Source organism: Mercurialis annua, linkage group LG5 (genome assembly GCF_937616625.2).
Source record: "Mercurialis annua linkage group LG5, ddMerAnnu1.2, whole genome shotgun sequence".
Taxonomy (NCBI): Eukaryota; Viridiplantae; Streptophyta; class Magnoliopsida; order Malpighiales; family Euphorbiaceae; genus Mercurialis; species Mercurialis annua.
The window spans coordinates 53,402,141-53,428,939 of record NC_065574.1 but is presented as its reverse complement, the minus strand read 5'-3'; the positions used below and the strand labels follow the sequence as shown (position 1 = coordinate 53,428,939).

General features: G+C 32.5%; 2 protein-coding genes and 1 long non-coding RNA gene across 5 annotated transcripts; 2 read left to right on the top strand and 1 right to left on the bottom strand.

Moving 5' to 3' along the window:
- Window positions 1-259: 259 nt before the first annotated feature.
- Window positions 260-5,463, top strand: LOC126680383 (mannosyl-oligosaccharide 1,2-alpha-mannosidase MNS3). The gene is made up of 6 exons (XM_050375512.2): window positions 260-732; window positions 1,246-2,177; window positions 2,873-3,134; window positions 4,140-4,337; window positions 4,526-4,674; window positions 4,758-5,463. The coding sequence occupies exons 1-6, from the start codon at window positions 655-657 to the stop codon at window positions 5,002-5,004; spliced, it is 1,866 nt and encodes a 621-aa protein (XP_050231469.1). The 5' UTR covers window positions 260-654; the 3' UTR covers window positions 5,005-5,463.
- On the bottom strand, window positions 5,344-9,264 carry LOC126680382 (potassium channel KAT1-like). Of its 3 annotated transcripts, XM_050375510.2 has the most exons (10): window positions 8,732-9,264; window positions 8,458-8,616; window positions 8,304-8,361; window positions 7,898-8,215; window positions 7,376-7,615; window positions 7,115-7,213; window positions 6,988-7,020; window positions 6,710-6,895; window positions 5,886-6,621; window positions 5,344-5,670 (listed from the first exon to the last, which is right to left on the bottom strand). In XM_050375510.2, exons 1-10 carry the CDS (start codon window positions 9,124-9,126, stop codon window positions 5,555-5,557), a joined length of 2,340 nt encoding a protein of 779 aa, XP_050231467.1. In that variant the 5' UTR covers window positions 9,127-9,264; the 3' UTR covers window positions 5,344-5,554. The 3 variants fall into 3 exon arrangements, with proteins under 3 accessions (XP_050231467.1, XP_050231466.1, XP_050231468.1); XM_050375509.2 differs by having other exon boundaries at window positions 5,344-6,621; XM_050375511.2 differs by lacking the exon at window positions 8,732-9,264 and having other exon boundaries at window positions 5,344-6,621; window positions 8,478-8,590.
- LOC126680384 (uncharacterized) lies at window positions 9,013-11,231 on the top strand. Its single transcript, XR_007641128.2, has 3 exons — window positions 9,013-9,115; window positions 9,258-9,753; window positions 10,770-11,231. It is a non-coding gene; the product is annotated as an uncharacterized LOC126680384 (long non-coding RNA).
- The last annotated feature ends 15,568 nt before the right edge of the window (window positions 11,232-26,799 follow it).

The following is a 26,799-nucleotide window of genomic DNA, read 5'->3' as shown; positions in this document are numbered from 1 at the left end:
ATATAAGAAGAAACAAATTTTAATTATATTAAATCTCCAGAACTGTTAATTGAAAGAAGTTATTTATGAATTCAACACTAATTCATGATTAATATAGAGAGGTCAGATCCAACAACAATTCATGAAAATATTTTATTTTATTTAGCAATAGAGAGGTGAGATTCAACTTAAAATTCACCAATTTATCACAATTTTTTCTCTAATTTAAATTATTTTTGCAAAGAAAGAAATAAGGACAAATATAGGAAGGAAAAATCCGGTGAGGATATTATTGTCAGAATGATCAACCACCCCAAAAACACGCTGATCACTGACTTGATAGCTTCAATACGCAGTCGTTTTTCTATTTAATCTATGTCCTGCACATTCTCTCATTTTCTTTTCCTTTTCCTCCTGTTATTAACCAGAAGCTAATCAACGACGAAAATCCGTTGCCGCTGCCGTTGACCGTCTTTCAATCTGAATTCCGGCGAATCCACCCCGGCGAGAAACATTTTCCCGCGCTTCTATAATTTTTCCATCAAATATATGATCAATCAGATCCAAATTTTATCAAAATTATAGCTCTAACTAAATTACCTCTCTCTGTCTCTCTGCGATCTTTAGAAAAAGATAGCAGAGCGAGGCAGATCAACCCTAATTTTGAGGTGAATAATGTCGAATTCTCTTCCTTATTCCATGAAAGATGTTCACTATGATAATGCCAAGTTTCGCCAACGCTCTTTTGTCAAGGTTATATTCTTATGGATCCCTATCTATTTTGTTTCTTGTTTAATTATGCCTATTTTTAGCTTCATTAGTTAGCTTGATTAGTTTTTTTAGTGTTTGATTTTAGCTTCCTTTAGTTTATATTGCGATTAAGAATAGCCATTGCGTATTATCTAAGAATAACGTAGATTAGAGCCAATCATATTATAAGTAACTGATACATTTGTTTGAAATCTCGAAAATTGAGAATTCGATTCAATGTTTGGAAAATTGGAAATGTAGCCGAAATTCAACTAAAAAAATAGAATATAGGAGTGAAATTGCCTTATAAGTGGTGTAATCTTGCTATAGTTTTAGATGAAATTGAATTCTTGTTAGTAATTTATTTCAAACAATGGCATATTTGTATTACGTCTTGAAGTTTCTTTGTTTTTTATAATGTATCTTAGAGAAGCTTCTATTGGACTTAAAGTTGTTAATTTTGTCATTTTATGTCGTTTCTGGCTATGAATTTATTGTTATGTCTTTTTCTTCCAGGTGATCTCACAATCTTTGATTACTAATAATTTAAAGCGCCAATGCGTAAGTTGTAGCACAGGGAAGTTTCTAATGTTGTTAATGATTTTTGGTATAGCATATCTTATGCTAACACATACAAGTAGTGCACATTCCTTTTCTGAAGTACTAGCACAAAGAATAAATGGTAGTGAGGTGACTGCAGATGGTAATAGTAGACTTGGACAGTTATTTAGGAAACCTCCCAGGCTTCCTCCTCGATTGTCACCGGATGACAAGGTTACTCCTGAGAAGCTAAATGCTGATTTGAAATGGAAAGGAAGGGAACAAAAGGTAAAGGAAGCTTTTATCCATGCCTGGTCTGGCTATAAAAAATATGCAATGGGGTATGATGAACTTATGCCGCTGACTCATCGGGGAGTTGATGGGTTAGGAGGTTTGGGTGCTACTATTGTAGATGCTCTTGATACTGCCATGATAATGGATGCTGATGAAATTGTTTCTGAAGCCGGATCATGGATTGAAACACATCTTTCTGATAGGATTAGTAAGAAAGGCCAAGTTAATTTATTTGAAACTACAATTCGTGTCTTGGGTGGTCTCTTAAGTGCATATCATTTAAGTGGAGGGGAACAAGGGAGTAATTCTATCCATAAGGGGCCAAAACCAATCGTGTATCTTGAGATTGCTAAAAGTTTGGCTGATCGTCTACTTCTGGCTTTTACTTCCAGTCCAACTCCTATTCCCTTTAGTGATGTTGTTCTACGTGATCCCTCAGCACATCGTTCCCCTGATGGTTTGAGTAGTACTTCTGAAGTTTCAACTTTGCAGCTTGAGTTCAATTATCTTAGTGCTGTTTCTGGTGATCCAAAGTATAGCATAGAAGCTATGAAGGTTTTGGCACATATGAGGAATCTTTCAAAGGTAGAAGGGCTAGTTCCTATATACATCAGGTATGTCTTCCGCCTAAGTTTTGTAATGTTTATGGCTGCAGTTAATCAACTGATGTAGTCCATTTTAAGGTTGCAATCAGGACAATGATGATTAGACCTGAGGGGCTAATGACCCTCTTTTGTTAAAACCTCATCGAGCACTTCCTCTTTTGAGAACCAAACACTTACCTCATGCTGTTAAGCAAGGAGGCTTCTAAGTTTTACCATTTGATGTCGAGGGGAATTTACAATGGACCTACCCTCAACTGTCTATTTCATACAAATTGTAATGTAATGAATCTTAACGCTGAGGACCTTAAAATGTTTGCAATAATGTAATCTGTTTTGGTGTCTACATGAAGAGCATGTAATTCGTCTTTGGAATTTCATAACTTTCAAGTGTTACTTAACTTGATTTAAGAGTATTTTTTTTCTTCTCTTATGTTATCTATCTATTTATTTGTCTTCATAATTGCTTTTTGTTTGAACGGTTAATTATTTCTCTATTATACACCTTCCTGCTATTTTCTTTCATAAAATTTATCTTCTTATTGGAAAGTATATGTGAAATCCATTTATTTTCTTTGTGTATTTCAGTCACCTTTGTTACCCTCCTCTTTTTTTTGATTAGAAAAACATGTTATTTGAATGAGATTTCTGCTTAGCACCACAAAAATAATTTTTTTTCCTTTAATAGTTTCTTCCTTTTGTTGCAGCCCTGATTCTGGCGAATTTAGTGGAGAAAATATTAGACTGGGTTCTCGTGGTGACAGCTATTATGAGTACTTAATTAAAGTTTGGCTGCAGCAGGGAACCAGCCGAGATGCCAATTTCACTTATTTATACAACATGTACGAGGAAGCTATGAAAGGTGTGAGGCACCTCCTTGTTCAGAAATCAATCCCAAATGGATTGGTTTTTGTTGGGGAGTTGCCGTATGGGCCAAAGGGTTCATTTAGTCCCAAAATGGATCACTTGGTATGTGCACTTCTTATATCATTGTCAATCTAACTTTCTGCTATTTTGTGTTTTATTCCTTCTTGTATATTCTTGATGGTCATTATAAAAATAGTTTACTAACTGAAATTATTTGCATCTGATCCATCTAATTCTTGTGAAATAACTGCTTCACTAGTGATTTTATCTGCAATCTGGTAAAATCTTGAGCTGTTGATTTACATTAGTTTCCATGTGATGAGCGTTCCACGTTGCTACTAGGTGCTGAGAAATTTTCAACTAATTGTCTACTTACTAGCCCATAAATCTGAGACTTGAGAATTTGCTGCATACTGAGTCTCTTTTTTTCGGTCAAATGCTATCTGAATGCATACATAACCATGCTTGCCATTTGACATATATTCAAGAATAAGCTCTGGCTATTCATAATGCGGAGATCCTCTCTTTCTCTCTCTCTATGTGTGTGTGTGTCTTTCTTTCACCCATTAGTCTGTTGTGCTCTCCTTTAGCTTTCATAATCCTAAACGTTGAGTCTGTCTTTGAACCTGAGAATATTCTTTGAATTTAATCTTCTGTTGCTTCAGATTTGATATTGTGAACACCCCCATTTTCTCTCTCTCTTCCCCCAGCATATGTGGTTGATGAATACATTCAGTAACAGTTTGCATTCTTTAATTACCTTATGCCTTGACTGGGAAGATATAGAAAAAGGTTGTGGGGGCGTATAATTGCGCGTCTCTAATCTTAAAGACATAGTAGCTGATAACTTTCAGGATCTTGGTGTAGCAGACAATCAAGCACTGGGCAAATTTTTTTCTCCAATGCTCAGGAGACTGTTTATTTGCTGGTTACTTTGTTTAGTTTTGTGAATGATTTGCTAATATTTTATTTGGGTTGATGTGGGAGATAGGTTTCGGATCTTGTTGATTGCGTGCTTTTGTAATAAAAGTTCCTCTAGCACCCTTGATATTTACATATATGTTCACAGTAATTAATTAGCTGTAAACTTTTTACTTTCATTTCCAGGTGTGTTTTTTGCCTGGTACACTTGCTCTTGGTGCCACTAAAGGTGTCACAAAGGAAAAGGCAATGAAAGACAATTTGCTTAATTTTGAAGACCTTGAAAATTTAAAGCTCGCTGAAGATTTAGTAAAGACATGCTTTGAAATGTATTCAGTAACTGCTACTGGTCTTGCTCCAGAAATTGTTTATTTTCACACCAAGGTTGGTTGCATGAATTATCGTCCATTGCCAGAAATATTGCCACATCATAATATCGTTCTTTGCACCAGAATGGATGTTTGAGTTGGCTTTCTACCTTCTATTGCAAGCTATAACATTCTTTAATCTTTTAAACTTCTTTCTGTAATTGCCTCCTGTAATCCTTTTGCTGTTGGTTCTGAGTTATGCAGGAAAATTCTGAAAATGGGCTTGATGGGGGGAATAAGAGTTCAGAGTTTGTTAATGACATAGTAATCAGACATGCCGATCGCCATAATCTCTTGCGCCCTGAAACTGTAGAATCTTTGTTTGTGTTGTATCGAATTACAGAAGATCCCAAGTACATTCTGAAAATTCAGGCATTAACTTATCATGTTCCTTTCTCGAAAATTTAGTTAGCTGACCAACTATTATGTGCTGCAGATACCGTGAATGGGGTTGGCAGATCTTTGAAGCATTTGAGAAGTACACAAAGGTTGAATCTGGTGGATATAGCTCTTTGGAAGATGTTACTGTGCTTCCTCCTCAGAGAAGAGACAAGATGGAGACCTTCTATTTGGGAGAGACATTAAAATATTTGTACTTGCTATTTGGGAATACCTCTAATATTCCGTTGGATAAGTTTGTTTTTAACACGGAAGCACATCCTATTCCTATTAAAGGCACATGAGAGAGATTGATATCTATTGCGTAGAGAAAATACACATGCAGAAACATACTTCAAGCTTGTACTTTTGCGGGCAATACTCTACTGCTTTTGAAATTTTGATGGTGCATAATTAACACGATCATTCCTGGTTTAAAAGGCGATCAGTTATGGGGTAATTAAGAAATGTTGGCAGCAACTTGAGTTTCCGGCATTCCTTCGCAATGCATCAATGTTTTGATCTGCAGTCAGTTGTCTACTGAGAAATTTCTTTGGGCAACTTTGTTTATAGAGCCCTACAGACTATTACAGGATTGTAAGATGTATTTGCGTTCAGTTAACAATTTTCATACTTATATGTGGTAGGGGAGTGAAATTGCAACATTTTGTATTAATTTCTCAATTTCCAGCACTTAACTGGAGTTTCTGAGCCCTATTTGGTGGCTCATTTTTTGACAATTCATATATTCTACTTTTTGTTAATATTGCTCTATACATTTGCTCTAAACATTAAGCTATCCGCATGTCTACAGAATCTGCGACCAACTTTTAGGTCACATTACATTCCTAGTTTTCAGTCATTTTGGAGGAGAAACAGATGATCTCCGTCTCGAATGACACATATATCATCTATTTCTGCATTCTCAGCATTGATGACTCTTGTAAATTTGTAGTCTCCAAACTTTTCACCTGCAGTGTCAGAAGGTGCTGTAATGACAAATTGGATAAGGCATAATAAGGTAAAGAATGTGGACAACAGCCATCCTTATTCAAGGTTTGATATCTTTGTTCAAATTTTTCTTCACATTTAGTCTTATAATATGCAATTAAACATGAAATAAAAGTTTTGTTCCTGATATTCAGGTTAATATTCAAATGCTTTTTTGAGGTTAAACATAGCTTACCGCCGATTCTGAGCAGCTCTTCTAAGGAATCAGGTAGGATAATTAACTTCCCATTACGTTTTTGTAAACTATTGCTGTGACAATGCATATAGATAGTGACTCTCTTTTTGGTTATTGCTTTTGCTTCCTTACTACTGGGGCTGCAATAAGTACGTGGACTGGAGTTTGTAGGTGCCGTCTTGGATTGGAAGTTGAAACAAGATGACTCAATTATTCTTTTATGTTTCTCTTGACTAATGTTAGCATCATCTGTAGTTTCTGACTCGATAAGATCTACTTTGTGTTCATCTACTTGCCTTTTATTTTCATAATTTAGTAATAAATCATATATGCTTTTATTTCCTTGCTGCTGTGCTAGAGCTTTTGGTGTCCATCCCCTGGAATCTGGTTTATTTGTACTTGCTCCTCCTTCCAGCAAAATCTTAACCATTTCAATATGGCCATTGCAAACAGCAGCATGTAGAGCCTTTTGACCGTCATCAACTGTTAAATCTGTATCTGCTGCATGTTTCATAAGATTATGACCTATGAATTTTTCGCTCTTTTCTCTAGCTTTAGGTGCTTTGAAAAATTTATCTCCTGCTTCAATGGCTAACGCACCTCCATGTGAATTATTTTGACATCCTGCATCAGAGTAGCCTTCTTCCTTAGGTCCTCCATGACACCATTCTTGTAGAATTGGTCCTGGATCTTTGCTTTGGCTATCACATCCTGTGCTTTCTGGCCCTTGAAGTTTCTGTAGTTGTGTAGGACACAGATTTATCATGGCATAGAAAAATAATAAAGTGTTTGCTAATTAGAATCTTCTTACAGAAAATATATACCTTGAAAAGGTTATTCATTATGATGGGACCATCTTCTGAATTTGCCTTTATGGTGTTAATTAGTGAAGTTCTGGTCAGCCTTAGTATTTGGGAAAGCTCAGTGGTTCTAGCTGTGAAAGGTTGCGGCCTGTAACATAATACTCCTATTTCTCCAATCATATCCCCAGTAGTTGCTTTTCCAATAATCTGCACGGATATGATAATTTGAGGGCTTATTGGAAAATGGCAGATATAAATTATGATAGCTAGCGAATGTTCAACTGCTGAGATGTATTTACCTGATTGCATCCATCTGTATTGGACATCAAGTTCTGCAACAAGGAATTATTACCAACGCAAATGAACGTCAGCGGAAGGTAATTCCTAGAATTAGGACGTAATTAATAAGTTTAAAATTATAATTACCACTGTTCCTGAGACGAGTACATAAAGATCTGTTGGAGCTTCACTCTGAAGAATTATGTCTTCCCTGGGCGGAAAATATTCAGCCTCCATTTCTGATGCCTTTTCAAAAGAGTGGATTGCGTTAGTGATCATTCATATCTACTAATTATTTGTAAATATCATGCAGGCTGTTGGTTGATCGGTTTATCTCCCAGCTATAAAGCAGCTTATAGGGGTAAAGGAATAATGTTATGCATAGTTATAATGATATTAAATTATTACCAATTGGAAGAGGAAGTCATGAGAAACCCCTTCAAATAGATAAACATTTTGTATGATGGGGTAGAATAGATGGTGAGCAATGCTTGACCGAATTGCTTTTGGCAGACCGTTCAAAGTTTCTTGCTGCTTCAGTCCTTCTGTTCTGAACTTCAGACACAAGTGCGACAACATTTGATCCTGTAAGCGATGTGACAACTGATTTCGTGCAGCAAATTCAGAAGCCGCCCTAACTGTGTCCCTCTACATTACTCAAAACAAGGTCCTTACATTAGTTGTTAGACTAGACAAAGCTTGGGTTCTCTCGAAGAAAATTATATTTTGCCAGCTAAGAAACTGAACACAAAAGACATTACTCAAAGGATCATAGCGCCATTGATCTTCCATTCTCTAACAACTTGATTTTTTATTCATATCCAATCAGCTTGATTTGTTATTGTTCATTTCTGAATATATATAATTTAATAGTAGGTAAAAAGTTTGGGTGGATTAACAGAAAGCTACTAGAAACGGATGAGGACTTACGAAATTCCTTGTGCGGCTTGTCCAGTGAACTACAAGGTTTGTCATGTTTCCGATGAGGTAAGCTGTCAATCCCAGGTTAAAAAGCATATAGAAGATATCGAAAAGCATCTCTCTGGTGTTCTCAGCATGCAAGTCTCCATATCCAGTTGTGGTTAGAGTAGTAATAGACCAGTACATGGCAGTTATATATCTGTCCCAGAGACCGGCTTCTTTGAAACCTGGATATACTGCACCAATCCAGGTTTTCTTTGGATCAGGATACCTATCTGCAAGTAAGTAGTTAAAGCAGCCAGCACAATGCACTGTAAACAGGGTCACCTGAAGTCAATCACAGGGAAGAAGATTGAGAATTACTAATCTGGCATATTTTTGGCAGGAAATGAGTGGTAAGTTTTCAATTACTTACAGAAACGAGTTTTATGCAGCGAGTCCAGAAATAGTTGAACCGGATGTCCTTTTCAAGTCTGAAAGTAGCATAATAGCCCATTGAGTCTTTTTTTTTTCGCATAATAATTGGAAAAAAATATTAAGAAAGTATTGATTTGTTTTTGGTGATCGACCTTGCAAACAGGGAGCTCACCCTTCGGAGACGCCAGAGTCTAAGCATGTTGAGTAATCTAAAGCCAATTTCACTGCTGCTTTGATGTGTGAACAGGAGACTGATAGACTGAAATGGGGCCGTTGAGCAGACATCAAAGATAAACCAGGTAGTTATGTACCTGCGAATTAGATTGAAATGATTGCTCTAGTGGAGCAGTATGCAAAAACAAGCATAAAGTAGACATTTGGCTGCAATATGAAATGGCGCTTAATCACTGAAAAGAATTTATTCACCTGAATGCTATGTTCTTCGGATTATCAACAAGAAGATAAGTTTGGCTGTCGAGATAGGCGACAAAAAAGGTGAGAACAATATCAATGGCAAAGAAAACATTGACAATGTTATCGATGATGAAAAGGGCATCATCTTTCTTGTAAGTTAGAAATGCCAACTCAAACGGAGAGATCCATGCAGAGTAAATGACCAGAACAACAAGCCACATCTCCCAACCCCTATAACGGGGACTATACGGAGAAATAATATGTCTCTGAAGCCTGGTTGCCTGGTTCAATCTGGCTCCAAGAGATGGCAGGAGGTCACTAGAGAAGTTGGCATGGTAAATACTTTGCATTTGAACCTCGTCGCTACAGAATCTATGGAAGAAGTTTTTGGCCCAGGTAATTGTCATCTTGAAGAGTACTATTAGATTATGAGTCTCTTGAGGATGGCTTTATTTATAAATATGAGAAGCCTGTGACTGGTAACACGGGTTAAGTCTTACTTTGTAGCACGCCTGACATGTTTGAAATGATTCTGCAGGTAAATAGGCTATTCATATGTAGTGCGTCATTAAAGGGAAAGCAGGAAAAACATGAAGATAAACTTTTCATCTTGTTTGAACAAAAAAGGTAAGGTAGAAAGATGACGAAAAGGAGAGACAAGGAGGATATATGAAAATTGCAATACAAGTGGCAGACATGAGATTTTTGTAATGCAGTTGCACTTAAGCAACGATAATGGTGGTGGTAATTGCGGTGGTGGTGGTGGTGGACGGTCCGTCACCAAGATTATTATGGTGGTGTGAGTGGTATATAGACAAAAGTGTTGCAAGGACAGATTTGAGTGAAAATAAGTTGGTGTTTTCATTTCAGAAATCCAGAGATGGACCAGAAGCAGCTGCTTCAGTAGATTTAGAGAGAGTCATGGATGCCACGTGGACCAGTAGCGACTTTATCTGAAGAGTTAGCACTTACGTGACTAATTTCTCACACATTATATTCTTCTGCAGCTTAATCAGAGCCATATATTAATCCAGGTTTGGCTTCTCTTTCTCCTTTAACCGACTTTTAGTTATTGGCCCACGTCCTTGATTAGTTGCTGATAATACAAATCTTTTCCTTGTTTTATATAAATTCTAAAATATTCATTGTTATTACACTGTTTTGGATTAGATTTTATTAATAATTCATGAATTAGAATGGAAAGTAGAATAATGGTGTGAGAGTTAGACCCACATGATTCATGAAGATGATGATATTATATTGAGAAAGTAGGAAAATTTGACATGTGAAAGAAGTTTAATGTCCCAGAGAGATCAATGAGGTCCCCTAGCTAGGGTATCGGTTGAAGATTCTTCCTGACTGGCAAATATTGCCACTAGCTCAAGCTTTTAATTCTAAGAGAGGGATCATTTGCATATTCCTATGGGAATCCTTTGGTGATATTGATATCATACGCAAGTCATCCTACATTATGCTAAACTCATGATTAAAGGGTCATCTCGGTCTTTAAATTTGTCGACCGTATTTATACAAGTCAAATTTGACTTATTTTGAAAGCTTAATCTTTAAATTAGCGTAATGTAGGATGACTTGTGTATAAGGGTGATCCCGGTCTTTAAAATTTGTCGACCGTATTTATATGAGTCAAACTTGACCTATTTTGGAACAGTGAAGATATTAAATATAAATATGTTGAAATTGATATAAGATGTTAAACACAATTTTATATTTACGATTGTTTTCCAAATGCTATTAAATACATAAAATTTGCTTTATTTGAGCTCGTCCTATAAGTTTAAGGGTCGAAAGCTTTTAAATTTATATTACATTAAGATTCATTTTTTTCTTTTTTAGGCAGAGGTGATCTTTTTTTTATCGAAATTCAAAATTAATATTAATTCATATCAATCGTAGTTGCAATAGTAAAACTGCAAACAAACATCAAGCTATGACTACTTACCTAATATAAAATGAAATGTTAGTGCTAAAGAATGCACAAACATTATTCATAGCTTGTCTTACAAATTAAAAGTAAAATTTTTATATACAGAATTTCTTCTGGTCCGTGCTCCCTTCCTCCTTCATGAAGATTTTGACGTATGATTCCTTCTCTCTAACTATTGGCAAGATAATTATTGCGATATTACCATATCATCTGTACAACAAATTAATCATATGAGTGAAAACTTTTATTGTTTATATGATTATTATAAAAAAAGATTTACACATTTCACGTATTTTATTGATTTGTTGTATGATGTCATAACAAATACGTGGAATAATTACTTTAGTCGGAATATATATATATATATATATATGTTGGCCAACTAAGGTAAGATTGCTTAAGTTAGACTACAATATATTAGCTTATCTGGCAGCAATTAGTAGAAGTGAAGTTATTAAGACATAGAATACATGGTTGTCTCATTTGCACATGTTCTGTCCTGAACCTTCAAGAGAAGGGCTCAATTTGGCATATGAGAATGGGGGACCTCCAATTAATTCTAGAGTAGACTATGAAATCATTATGGCTCTAATCAAATTACATAATGATGGCTTTCATATCTAGTGTTTTGCGTTTAATTTGCCTCAATTTTTGGAAAGATATTCCATTCATATATTATAAAATCTTTAATATTTTCGTTGTTTGATCAAGGTTCATTGAATTATAACAATGACAAAACAGATTACATAAAACATTATATTCATCCAAAGATCACAAATAACAACTTTATCCGAACAATGTATTCTCTTTCATTTCACTATAGACAATTGAAATTGTTCATTTTATAACAATTAGCACCTAATAAGGAGGTAATAGTGAATTTCGATTGAATAATAAAATAATTGATTTTTTAAACTTGATAATTATGATTTAAGATACGGGAGGATTTTAGTAATTAATTTTGAAAAAACTGATGTGATGGAAATGATTTTGGTTTCTTATTTTTTTATTTCACGATAATCAGCAACATTATTAAAGGAGTGATGGTGAGAGGTGAAGAGGGCTAATCACTTTTCCAAATTACACATTATAGGTTTTGATAAAGATAATCATAATAATTAGGTTTTAGAATTTGGTTTGGTGTGTGATGCCCACCGATTTTGGCGTATTAGAATATCTCAATTTTTGTTAATTTTTATGCTAGTTTTAGCATGAAAAAATAACAAATATTTAGCATAAAATTATGATTTTATCTCCAATGCGCAATATCAAAAAAAAAGTTATTACGATGACTATTTATTAAGTTTTTTATTTAAATATTTTTTTGAATCATATGTTTTTGTAATTCTTTTGATATATTATGTCTCTTTTGATATGATAATGGTAATGAGCTCTTCTAAAAAAACTGTTTTAAATTATATTTGTAGAATACATTATGATTTAAAATGTGATGGGCACGGGAATAAAAGATCAAAATTGTAGGATGTGAGTTAAAAATTATTAATAATTTCATTTTGAATGTAAAAATTTAGATTAGAAAGTGAAAGCTTAATGGGTCCAATGGAAGAACCCCGTGAGACAATCCAACACTCTTGGAGACTTTGAATAACAACATCCACAATTCCTACTTTATTTCTCCTTTTTCTTCAACGCATGTCTACGCGTTCAAGTGGGTCTCGTTACATAATACCACATTATTAAGATTTTTTTAATACAGTAAAGTCGACTATCTTTTAATCATCAGTCATCGATTATTTTTAATTATTTATTATTATTTTTAATCAATTAACATTATTTAGATTAAATTTTTTAATCAGTCAATAAACGTATAATATTAGATTAAAGTTTTAAAATTTTAAAGTTTTAAAATTTTAAAACTTTAATTAAAATTATAAAAACACAAAAATATGCAAATTTTCTGGTACATTATATCTTAAATTAACGAGTTGAAATCACATCTTTATCCATTTTTAAAGGGTTTCATGTCTTAAACATATTAAAAAAATTCAAGTGAGGTCAACTATAACAAATTTTAGCCAAATTCAATAAATACATTTTAATTTTAGTCGATTATTCAATATTTTCTCAAAAATTGTCAAACCTTTTCGATTTGTTCCGGTTGTGATCATTTCCGATGATCTTTACAAGTACTTTTCAAATATAAAAAAAGGTTATATTTGACTATAATTGAAAAGACTTGTTGTTTTTTGAAAATAAATGAGTGATCTGCTAAAATTCATTTACAAAAATTAGTTAAATTTAGTGTTTTAAAATGTTTGATTAAAATCAACATCATCCAATTTTTTTGGTATTTTTAAAATATTAGGCCTCTTTTGAAATGGGAGCCTTGGATGTTAAGGATTGAGATAAAAATACAACCAACTAATTAGCAATTGCATATGATCTTTGCTTCCAATTATGAGGTGCACAAAATTCATGTGATTATAAATACTAGTTTCGCATTACGTGCTACGCACGTGGCTCGTAATGTGACTCGTCAAATATTATAAATTCATTATAATTGTACCATTTTATTTTATTTTATTTATAATCAATATTAAATTAATTAGAATTTTTAATAAAAATAAATATAATTATATTATTATGCTTTATTTGTAATTAATATGAATATAATCTTTGTTGGATTAAAAAATATTGTACGAGATGAATTAAATTTATTATCATTAATATTTTTTTGATAAAAAAAGTAGAATCATATTATTTTGCTATTCAACAAAAACTCTAACTAATTTAATATTAATTATAATAAATTAAAATTAATAATTCTAATTAACTCAATTTTAATGTTCTATTAAATTACAAATATTACGAATAAAAGAATGTTCAAATTATAAATTTATTTTTGATTTGTTAATGAATATTCCATCAGCTCAATATTGCTTGAGATAAATTCTAACCCCAATGCCAATGTATGTGCTTTCATTAAGTTGAAAAAACTCAATTAGCTGAATACGTCTATTTATAATCACATATTACATTACAAAGAAAATTAATTAGCTAATCATTAAAAAGAATAAGTTAAATGTTTGTTTATTTTACTGGAGTCGAACTATTTAATTCCTAGTTCAAATCAAATTCTTTGGCGGTTATTAAATTTTTTTCCATACCAAATTTATTCTTGTTTTGGTTTTATAATAACCATAATTAAATAATTGACTTAATTTTATTAATAATAACTTTAAAAATAATAAAATAGAAATTTAAATAATATTATATTGACCAAATACAGTATTTTAATTTTATAGTTTAATCAAACTAAAAGATAGGCATTCCTACTAATTTGGAGACAATTTAGTTATTTTTTAATAAATTGGAGATAATTTAGCTACCTATTCTAATTAGGACTTTAATTACAATAGTGATTAATTAAATAACTAATTAGTTAATGACCATAAAACCTTTATTTAGTATTAAACTGAAAAGGATTATTCAGTAAATTTGCCTGTCCCCCCCATCCGTGCTTTTATATATAGTATAGATAAAAAAAATTATCTATATTTTCTGATGGCTATTTTACTAGTTTCTCTTCCACATAATTACTTAATAATAAAACTTTTCTAGAAAGAAAGTTCCCGGCCACCGGAAAAGGAAAAAAGAGAATTGAAAACGGTGGTCCTAATTTCACATGACTACGATCAGACATGAAGTGAACAAAAATAATTAATTTGTGGTCCATTTTTTGATTTAATAAATTTCTTAAAATGGTTTTGAACTTCTCCGGCATCCTATTCTAAATTTAGGTCGCAATAATGAAATTTGTCACGGAATAATCATTCATGTCAATGTATTGCAGTTTGTCAATTTTCTTGAAATGCTGCAATTTTTTTCGCAAACTCTAACAAAATCCAATTTGGACTCTTATTATTTCAGTAGTATCCAACCTAACAAGATTTTATTCCAAATTTTGTAATTTGACACGGTCAATATAAGGGGAAAAAACGAATCATATATAAGTAGATGTTATTTTATTTGAAAAGCTATTCATTTTATAGTTCTATTTTGAAATAATAATTATTCTTAACTCCTTAAAATCCAACATTACGATACCGTTTGATTCTTGCTTCACCACGGGCGTGATGCTCTCCGTGGTGAGATTCAAATCTATCCTTTAAGTCGGACTTTACAGCTTCAACTTACATTAATGTAGTCAGAATTATAGATATAAATTCCAACAGATCTCCTTCTATTTTTTTTTTTTAGAATGAGGTAGGATTTTATTGCAGAAAAATATCAGCCATTACAATGTCTTTCAACTCGTTTGTAATAACACTATCTGAAATTATATCAATTCTATTCTGCAAACCCCATTTAGCTAAAGAATGTGCTAGCCGATTCCCATCTCGTCGCACGTGCGAGAGCGTAATCTCCTCTGTATTGTTTCTCAAATCCACAATGTCTTCTGCTATCAACTGACTGTGATCCATTGCGCTATCAGTGTTGTGAACGCGATGTAAAGCCAGTAAGGCATCCGATTCAATGTGTAACTTCTTGTACCCTGCTGCTATAGCCGTCTCCACTCCGAATCTTATGGCCAACAGTTCTGCCATTTCCACGTTCGTGATTCCTGCAAACGTTTTGGTACCCATCCTGCAGACTTGTCCTATGTGATCCCTGATGACTGTTCCTCCAACTGACAGCTCATTACAGATCTCCTTCTTAACTTTAATTTTCTTGCATCACAAACAAACAGATACTAAAATAACAATTATTCTGTCTTGTGCACTTTACATTAAAAACAGACTGCTAAAATTAAGCAATTCCAAACAAATTTTAAAATATTTTAAACTTATCAATGCATAATAACACTAAAAAAAATTGATTAACTTATCATCCACCTGACATGTATCTAAAAAAAATGGCCTCAAAATCTACAATGTCATTAGTAGAACCTGGGGATACAAAATGAAGTCATAACATGTCTATAAATTTTTTTTAGGCTTAATTACTTAAAAACCACTTACCTTGAACTTTTTTTCCGTTTATACCCTGACCTAGGAAAAAATTCATTTATATCCTGACGTATGTATTTATGTTTCACCTCTACCCCGAGGCACTAAATTAACCTCTTTTCATTAAGAAAAAAGTTTAAAATAGTTCTTCATTTTTAACCTAAGCTAATTAGAGTTTAATTAGAAATGAATTTTTCTCTAAATGAAGAACTATTTTAAACTTTTTTTTAAATGAAAAGATGTTAATTTAGTGCCTCGGGGTAGAGGTGAAACATAAACACATACGTCAGGGTATAAATGAATTTTTTCTTAGGTCGGGGTATAAACAAAAAAAAAGTTCAAGTTGGATGGTTTTTAAGTAATTAAGCCTTTTTTTTAAGAGGCCAAATTTATGAGCTTGAATTGATACCACATCTTTTCAAATATTTAGAACTCTATTATTGCCTGTAAATTCATATCTAGACTTAGCAATTCGTGTTATGGGTCATATTCGTTTAGACACAAACGCAATTAACCTAAACCTAAACACGACATGATTAATAATTGTGGTTGATATATCAAACCAAAACATGACACTTTTTTTAAAATGGATTATACGACATGACATGCATAAACATATTTAGTTACACGTATTACCTAGTTAACTTGTTTGAAATAACACGACATAATACATATTGACATATTTTAATGAAATATGTTATTAAATCAACTTGTTTAACATGCACGTTTAGACCCTTTTAATAACCTAAATATACAGTAATATCATAGCAGCACAATAAATATAAATATAATATAAAATTTAACAAAAATTTAACAGCTAACTTAAATAATAACTAATAACATAACATCTTCTGCAATTTAAGAATAACAATCAACATAAAATATATTGTTCAACTCAAGAATTACAATCAACTAAATAAGCTTGAGTTGATGGTAAAGAGTTGAGATCCAGTTACACTATATCTTTGTAAGTTCTCATATTTGAACTTTAGCTACATCTACATATAAATATGTATATATAGAGATAATTAATATATTGATAATCAAAATTTAAAGATATAATTATTAAAATGCTTAAATCAATGATATTACTATAAATCTAATCTCGTGTACAAATGACCGTCTTCACGGTTTGAGGTTTGAGTGAACTTCGATATTGATCAAGAATTCGGTCATCAGTGTTAAAGAAAATCTTGATCGCGATGCTTAACACATCATGATCCATGTAAGTAAGTTCGGGATAATATAATTGATTAGCCTCCCAAAATGCTAAAACATTTACATTTGAAGTTCTTATAACCTTTTGCTTGTTAAGATATTGCTCCAAAAATAATTTTTGTCAAGCACTATTAAAATTTTCACTATCAATTTTTTTAAATAAAAACATAAAATCAATTTAAAAAAAATGATTTAATAAAAGAACAAATAACACATATAAAATAGGGTTAATCCCATTAAAATACCAAATATTTGCGGGTTTTGTCAGCTATAGCCAAATCTTTCAAAATCGGCAGATTTAGCCAATTTTAGCAATATTCAATATCTTTTATAGCCATTTTTTGAACCGAGCTGAATTTTTTCTAATTTGGCATCCACGTCACTGTCAAGTCAGCAAATTGATGACGTGGCAACGTCCACTCATCCAATAAAACCCATGACAACCTAACCGAACTCAAACCAAATTTTCCCAACCAAACTACATGACAAAAACATCAAAATTAAACCCGATATTTAAATCAAATTAATACAAATTTATATATATTTAAAAATAATTAAAAACTAATTATTTTAATTTAATCTAATAAAAATTAATTTTAGATTAATTCATTAAAATTAATTTAAAACTACTATATTTAATAGAATTATACTATAATTATCTCAAAATTTTATTTTTATTTCGAAATGAAATTCATCCCGAAATTTTAGTCTCACCGCCGCCGGTCGCCGGAAAGTTCGTTTTCTCCGTCAACGGAGAAATCTCAGATATGTCTTTCTGAATAGAACTGTAGCATAAAAAAAGAATTTACAAACCCCAAGGCATAGATGAGTTGGTAAGGCGCTCTTCTATTTTAAGTGAGGTCGCGGGTTCGAACCGTACTCATGTATGCGGCCGCTTAAAACTTGAGGTCAGAGTTTGCCTCCCGCAAGGGACCTACACGGCTCAAGTGAGGATTAGTATGAATGTGAAAGGCTTAAAGGTGCCGTCTCATATTTGAGACCCGTTCAGGAAACCTCATGGACCCTGTACCAAAAAAAAAAAGAACTTACAAGAGCGAAAATATTTTTTGATAATGACCAATCACTATGCTAAAGAATAATGTAACATATATTAATGATAAGTTAGAACCTCTAAAGAACTTTTTTTTGTATTTTTGTATTTTCATTATCAAAAATATTTTATATTGATAACTAAGAATTTACTAAAAAAATGGCCCACAAAATTTGGAGGAAAATCCGACTTGATTACCCAACTGCCATCCAAAATCAATTGAATTTGACCATTTTAAAATTAAAGAATTAAGAAAAAAACAAATGTTATATGCACTAGCTAGTTTGACCAATCTAATTTTTATATTTTTAATAACATATTTTACAAAGTCTTAAAATAATTATGAAAGTCCCTTTCTTTACACGTGCAATGCATATGATAAGCATGAACAGATACGGCTTTTGGCTAATAGAAAAGGTCCCTGGAAATAGTGAATTTGGCAATAGCAATTCCAAAAAGCTACAAGCATAAATGGCTGAATATATAATTTGACCATTAAATATCATTTATCCATCTAACCTCTAAACTTAACGTCCAATTTATCGAATCTCTGAATTTGTTAAATAATCCAATTTGACCTCTATATTTGATAAATATATAAACACTAAATCCTTCCATGTCCACCTGACATTTAAAATATTTTAGAAAAATTTATATATGGAAAGATTGAATGTTTACGTATTTATCAAGTGCAAGAGTCAAGTTATATAACTCTTTCCTCTCCCCTCTCTCTCAAATAGAAAACCCTAGCCGTCAAGCGTTTCTTCTTTTATTTTCGCGCGGCTTCCGTTAATGGTTTATTTTTGCCGTTGGCGGTAGCCATTTATTTTTTATTACTTTAGAATAAAATAAATGACCGACTCTTTTTCATCTTTTTCATTTTTGTTGGTAAATCTATCGTTGAGGCGCATCAATTTCAATATATATGCAAATAAAAAATCAGAGATGGATCAAGACCTTTTAAGATTGAAGATGAAATCGTTATAGGTTATATTAGCTTTTTTTTTTATAACGTTTTACAGCGATTATCTTTCTTTTTTAAAAGTTTTGTTGTTCTTTTTATATGAAAGATTTGTTGTTTTTTTATGAAGAGTTTGTGAATTTTCTGTTAGACAGAAAAGGATTGGATCTTATAAAGTAAAAGAAAAATTGAAAGAGATAACAAATATATTTCAGAGATTGATTGAATTATTCAACAACAGAAAAAACAAGCTTACATTTCCTTTTATAGAACAAGGAATATGATTCTGTTACTAACAACAGAATGCCAGCTAAGTTACAGCTAAGAAACTTACACCCTAAGCTACCTCATTGATCATACTAAACTCGTGTGTGTGATGTTGACATCCTTATGGATCACAAGGACTGCCAGCTCATCAAATGAATGAACCAATCAGCTTGCATCACTTGGATTAATGCTGTAAACAAACTCTCTTCAGTGGCAAGTAACACAGGTAGCAGTAGTAGCTGTGATAGCCCCCCTCAAGCTGGAGCATACATATCATGGAGATTCAGCTTGGAAAGAGCAGATTGAAATAATGCAGGTGGCAAAGGTTTAGTGAGACTGTCTGCAACTTGGTTTGCTGATGTAATAGGAAGAAGATGAAGTAAACCAGCAGAGATTTTTTCCCTAACAAGATGACAATCTATTTCTATATGTTTAGATCTCTCATGGAAAACAGGATTATGTGCCAACTGTATAGCAGAGTTGCTGTCACAGTAAACCTGAGCTGGAAGAGGAAAAACTTGATGAAGATCAGCTAATAAGTAAGCAATCCACTGAAGTTCACAAGAGAGAGCAGCAAGAGCTCTATATTCTGCTTCAGAACTAGAACGAGAGATGGTAGATTGCTTCTTAGATTTCCATGAAATGAGAGATTTGCCAAGGAAGACACAATATCCTGAAATCGACTTTCTTGTATCAATGCAGGATGCCCAATCTGAGTCTGAAAAAGCTTGGACATGTAAAGTAGAAGAAGAGGAGAAGAATAATCCTTTGCCAGGGGCCCCTTTAATGTATTTTAAAACTCTATGAACAGCTTGTAAATGAACTGTTGTGGGACAGTCTAGAAATTGAGACAACTGCTGGACTGCAAAAGATAAATCTGGTCTTGTGGTGCACAAGTATAAGAGTTTTCCAACAAGCCTTCTATACTCAGTATTATCAGACAACAAGTCATTAGGATCCTTGCACAATTTCTTTGAAGTTATCATGGGAGTAGGAGCTGGCTTACTGTCAAGAAAACCAGTATCAGTGAGAAGATCAATAGCATATTTTCTCTGTGATAAGTTGATCCCAGAAGTAGTTCTGACAACCTCCATTCCTAAGAAATACTTTAGTTCTCCCAAATCCTTAATACTGAAAGCTTCATGAAGAAAGTCTTTAATGTTGGATATTGCTGGCATTGAATTGCTTGCTAGAATCACATCATCAACATAGATCAGAAGAATGATAAAATGATCTGATGTATGTTTAATGAGCAAAGAAGGATCAGCATTAGCAATCTTGAAACCTTGAGTGAGCAAAGCACCAGTGAGTTTCTCATTCCACTGTCTACTTGCCTGTTTAAGGCCATAAAGAGATTTATTAAGTTTGCAAACCTTTGCAGAATCATGATCAACTTGAAATCCTGGTGGCAGCTTCATGTAAACCTCTTCCTGCAAATCTCCATGCAAAAAGGCATTGTTTATATCCAACTGATGTAAATGCCATTTGTTCATTGCTGCTAAAGCCAATAGGGTCCTGATAGTAGTCATTTTAGCTACAGGAGAAAAAGTCTCAAAATAGTCTAGTCCTTCTTGCTGATTATATCCTTTGGCCACTAGTCTAGCCTTGTATCTTTCAATACTGCCATCTGCTTTGTGTTTAATCTTGTAAACCCACTTGCATCCAATAGACTGTTTTCCAGCAGGTAAATCAGTAATAGACCAAGTGTTATTCTTATCTAATGCAGCTATCTCAGCTTGCATAGCTTGCTGCCAATGAGTTGATTTTGCTGCTTCATTGTAAGTATTGGGTTCATGAGAAGAAGAGATAGATAAAGAGAAATGCTTCTGAGTTGCAGACAAGTTATCATATGAAACTGCAGAAGCTAATGGATGAGGGCTAGATGTATGTTTGGTTTGGACAGTATAGTCCTTTAGATAAGAAGGCAATGTAGAGATTCTAGTTGAACGCCTGAGAATAGGAAAGTCTGCTTCAGTAAACATTGAAGGTGTAGGTTGAGAGCTGGTTTGAGGTGATGATGGTAAAGGTGGATCAGTAGAAGCAGACACAGGTAATAGATCAGGACTTAAATCTGGTGAAGAGGGTGGTTGAGGAGAAGAAGAGATGGATTGTGAGAATGGAAAAATTGTTTCATAGTATATCACATCTCTGGAAATGATAATGGTTTTAGCAGCAAGATCATATAGAATTGAATCCTTAGTGTTAGGAGGATATCCTAAGAATACACATTTAGCAGCTCTTGAGTCAAATTTTTGCTTGTGTTGAACAACATTTGCAGCAAAAGCAAGGCAACCAAAGACCCTTAAATGACTATAAACAGGAGGTTTATCATATAGCATCTGAAAAGGAGTTTTTTCTGATAAAACAGGTGATGGAGTCATGTTGATCAGATAAACTGCATGAAGCACAGCATGACCCCAGAATCTCATTTGAATATCAGACTGGAACTTGAGAGCTCTTGAAACATTGAGGATATGTTGATGTTTACGCTCTACAACACTGTTTTGCTGAGGAGTGTAAACACAACTTGTCTGATGAATAATCCCATATTTTTGATACAACTCAGTAAATGAAAATTCCAGACCATTATCAGATCTAATAGTCTTGACTGTTGTATCAAAATGATTCTGAACATATGTTATAAAGTTCTGCATATGACCTCTTGTCTCTGATTTATGTTTCATAAGAAATATCCAAGTAAACCTTGAATGATCATCCACTATGGTTAAAAAATATCTAAAACCATGTATTGAATGAGTAGAGACAGGTCCCCAGATGTCAATATGAATAAGCTCAAAAACTTTATTACTAGTACTTGAACTAACAGGAAATGGCAGCCTTTTTTGTTTGGCATAGTGACATGTATCACAAACAGGAATTTTTGACACTGAAATTGAAGAATCTAAGGCTTCTAAAGCTTTTATTCTACTAAATGATAAGTGTCCTAATCTATTGTGCCAAATAACAGACAGGTTCTTATTTTCTGCAGTATGAACTGCATTATTACAAACTGGAACAGAAGTAACTTGATCACTTTGCTTTAGAACATATAGTCCTTCAAGCTTTTTAGCTAAGCCAATCATGCTCCATGAAGCCATCTCCTGTATCAGGCAGGAATCATGATAAAGAATTAGACATAATTGTCTATTGTCTGTCAATTTTCCTCCAGAAATCAGGTTAAAACCAAATTGTGGCACAAAAAGTACATTATGGAGTATCAGTTTAGGTAATAACTGAATGGTTCCTATCTGCTCTACAGGGATCAATTGTCCATTAGGTAATCTAACATGCATGTTTGTAACATGTTTAGATGACTGAAAATACCTAGCATTGCATACTATGTGGTCAGTTGCCCCTGTATCCAAAATCCACCTATTTTTATAGGAACTAGCAGCAAAAAGACATTGATGGATGATACCTGAGCCTGTTGATTCCTGCTTGAAATTTGCTGAAAGAGAATTCACATGTGCAGTACTGTGAGAGGATCCAGTATGTTCACCCTGAATTAATGCCATGAGCTTTTGGCATTGTTCATGAGTGAATGGAAAAATAGTTCCAGAAGAACTTGATGAATCCATATTTTCAGTCTTGAGAGTCTGCTGTGAATTATGCTGATAATTCTCATTTCTTGCAATCTCATTGCAAGTATGATTATCAGGTATGTAATTGTTGGTGTATTCAACCTGGTTTGCAAAAGTGCTTTCTGGCCTTGGTTTATATGAAAAACCAGGTGGATACCCATGTTTTCTATAGCAGATATCAATGGTATGCCCTGTATTTCCACAATAAGAACATAATTTTGGTTTTCCTGGAGGAACAAAGTTACCAGGTCTGTAACCACCTCTGCTGTGATAATTTCCTCTTCCTCTTGCATAACAGACACTGGATTCATAGTCATTATTAAAACTAGAGTCATTAGATCCTCTTGAGAGAAGAACATTAGAATCTACTCCATGCTTCAAGTTTGATCCATTGAACTGTCTTTCATTCTGTATCACCATGGCAAACACCTTGTTTATTGGAGGCAAAGGTTCAATCATAAGAATCTGTTGTTTTACATTTCCAAATTGATCACTTAGGCCTTTGAGAAACTTTATAACTTGATCATTTGAATGATTGCTTCGAAGTATATCTGCCACATTACAAGCACATTTTGGTATGCATATGCACACTGGATCAGGTCTTAAACTCATCAGTTCATCCCAAAGTGTTTTGAGATGAGTATAATACTCTGTTACTGATAAAGAATTCTGTTGAAAAGCATATATCTCCTCCTGTATATCTCCAATTCTGTATGAATTCCCTTGAGAGAATCTATCTCTCAAATCTCTCCAAATATCCAAAGAAGAATCCAAACAAGAAACACTTTCTGCTATTGTTGCAGTTACTGATCTGTAAATCCAAGACATTACCATTGTATTACACCTCTTCCAAGCTGGAAAAATAGCATCATTTTGATTTGGAGTAGTGATTGAACCGTCCACAAACTTATACTTATTCTTTGATATAAGTGCCATTTTCATAGATCTAAACCATGAATGGTAATTACTGCCATCAAGAAGGTTAGAAACAAGAATCAACGAAGGATTTTCATTTGGATGAAGGAAGAAAGGGATTGATAAGGTTTCTTCTGGTCTAAAATTGTTGTTTGCCATTGAAAAATGATTATGTTGCTGTGTATTGAGAAAGAAAAGGAGTGTTTGTTTCCTGAGAAAATTTCAAGAGTGTTTGTTTGCCGAGAAAGTTTCAAGAGCTCGAAGCTCTGATACCATAAAAGAAAAATTGAAAGAGATAACAAATATATTTCAGAGATTGATTGAATTATTCAACAACAGAAAAAACAAGCTTACATTTCCTTTTATAGAACAAGGAATATGATTCTGTTACTAACAACAGAATGCCAGCTAAGTTACAGCTAAGAAACTTACACCCTAAGCTACCTCATTGATCATACTAAACTCGTGTGTGTGATGTTGACATCCTTATGAATCACAAGGACTGCCAGCTCATCAAATGAATGAACCAATCAGCTTGCATCACTTGGATTAATGCTGTAAACAAACTCTCTTCAGTGGCAAGTAACACAGGTAGCAGTAGTAGCTGTGATATAAAGTTAGAGCAGTTATTTATTTTTAATTTTATTTTGTAAGGCGATCTGCGAATCAAGGTTTATATCTTGTTCCATGTCAGGTCATTAGAAACGGTTATACCCTTTCTGAATTCTTACACATGTAACTGCTCTTTATTATTAATGAAAGATTATTCGATTGTCAAAAAAAAAGAGTCAAATTATATTATTTAATAAATTCAGAGGTCCAATATAGAAAACATTAAATTTAGGAGTCAAATAAATAACAAATTACAAATAAAGAGGTAATAGATCGAGCTTAAATGATTTCATGGTGGGTCAGTAGTACATCTCTAAAACTCATCATTTCTTCCATTTCAGTTAGTTTTTTTTTTAGTCTTGTCCAACTGATATTATAATGAGTTAATGATTGACTTCACCTAGTACTCATTATTATTATTTGATAAATACTCATCATTATTGAATAAAGCAATATCATTTTTTCCTTCTTGCGAGAAAGATATACTAGTATAATTTAGTTAGGGATAAATTAGTTATAATCATACTTATAGGCATTGGCAGAGTCAGAATTATGATTAAGAGAAAGGATAATTTTATTCAAATTCACTAATTTTATATATTTTTTAAATTTAATTGTACCTTTTAAAATTTATCATAAAAAATACACTATGTTTTATTTTATTTCTCAAATCCATATATGGAATCATAATTTGCTGAGATAACAGTCCAAAAATAACCTCCACTTCAGCAAATTACACCAATAAATAAGTGTCATCTCAGGACGGTGTATGCATTTGAAAAAAAAGGACAAATGACTAAAAAAACCAAATCTTTCATGAAAGTTTTATAAAATTACAAATCTTTCAATTTTATCCAAGTTGTCCTGAAACGAGTGATTTTGTTTCAATTATGTCCAACTACACAATTTTACTTATGTGACGCTGATATGTGGCAATGCCACATCAGCACCACGTAGAAGCCACATGAATAAAATTATATAGTTGGACAATATTGCAACAAAATCATACGTTTCAAGACTAATTGGATAAAATTGAAAGTTTTGGATTTTTGTGAGACTTTCATGAAAAATTTGACCTTTTTTGATTATTGGCAAAAAAATGAAAGTTGGTATATTTTTATGATAAATTTTAAAAAACGTGATTAAATTAAAAAAAATATATAAAATTTATGAATTTTTATAATATTAACCCTTAAAAAAATTCCTTTGAATTTGTAATATGGGATAATTGAATATCACTTCTCATTGCCAAATATGTACCCATCATATTTGAAATTAATTTACAAATATAGTAATATATACAAATAGCACATAAAATAATACACAATACATTTTATTTAGGGCTAATCTTGTTTTAATCAAATTTTTGCGCATTTTGTCATTTATAACCAAATGTTTTAAAATTATCAGAATTAGCCAATTTTAAAATATTCAGAACATTTTCTAGCCATTTAAGCTATGCTGAATGTAATAATTTAGGGTTAAATTTAAAAAATGGCTACAAAAAATTTTGAATATTTCAAAATGAGTTACTCCTATCGATTTTAAAAAATTTGGCTATAACTGACAAAACCAACAAAAATTTGGTATTAAAACAAAATTAGTCCTTTAATTTAATACAATTTTACCCAAAGAAATTGAAAAACGTAGTAAGATGTCACGGACTTCAAGTTCTATGGCAATTGAGGAACAAGGAGTTGGAAGATTTAGATGATAACAATGATCAAAAATTAAAATGGTGCACCTAAAATGGCAGCTATGTTTAAGAAAATAATATTACAGACAAATCGACCTGTCCAACATAATTCCTAGCACATTGCTTTGTATTTGTATACATAAAATGAGGTTGGCCATATCTTCTTGTCGACTTATTATAAGAAATACTATTATTTTTACATTAACGCAGATCACATAAAGAAGTAAGGCAAAGCGACTTTATATATCTAATTTTTTACTAAAATAACAAAAATAAATATTTAAAAGAGTTTTATAAAAATTTGCTCCATTGATAATCACTAAGTCGTGTAAACTATTAATACATAAAGTGAAAAAAATCATCAGAGCTATAGTAAAATTAGTATATTAAAAGTTCCGAATGAGACCAGATATTTTATAGAGAAATCAAAGGATAAGTCGGGTTTGTTTTTAAAAAAACAATACGGTTCAACTTTTTTAAAGTGGAAAAACTTTTAATATTTAAAATTATTAAATCAGTTAAACCATAAAAAGTCATCTAATTTTTTGTTAATTAATTAGAGGGTGATTAATTTTTCACTTTATCTTCTAGTTAATCTACACTAGTCAATCACCATTTTATTTTAGAAAATTGAGTAAAACTAAATTAAAATTTAATGGAAAAAATTGAGTTTCTCAATTGAATAAAAATCATTTTTAAAATTTAATTTATAAAGGTCTTATGGCAAAAAAAATCAAAATTTTTACAACTTTTTGCAATTTTTAATCCAAACTTTTTAATTTTTAGAATAAAAATCAAATTGCTTTTTTCCATTACAATAATAGCCAAATTGGTGGCCAAATATGTTATCTTTAATTAAGTTGT

Excerpts from the sequence above, each read along its gene's own strand:
- LOC126680383 (XM_050375512.2), top strand. The coding sequence starts at position 655 with ATGTCGAATTCTCTTCCTTATTCCATGAAAGATGTTCACTATGATAAT. Across the intron at positions 733-1,245 it reads GCCAACGCTCTTTTGTCAAG|GTGATCTCACAATCTTTGAT; the intron begins GTTATATTCTTA and ends TTTTTCTTCCAG. Across the intron at positions 2,178-2,872 it reads CTAGTTCCTATATACATCAG|CCCTGATTCTGGCGAATTTA; the intron begins GTATGTCTTCCG and ends CTTTTGTTGCAG.
- LOC126680382 (XM_050375509.2), bottom strand. The coding sequence starts at position 9,126 with ATGACAATTACCTGGGCCAAAAACTTCTTCCATAGATTCTGTAGCGAC. Across the intron at positions 8,362-8,457 it reads GTGAGCTCCCTGTTTGCAAG|ACTTGAAAAGGACATCCGGT; the intron begins GTCGATCACCAA and ends TGCTACTTTCAG. Across the intron at positions 6,896-6,987 it reads ATACAGATGGATGCAATCAG|ATTATTGGAAAAGCAACTAC; the intron begins GTAAATACATCT and ends ATATCCGTGCAG.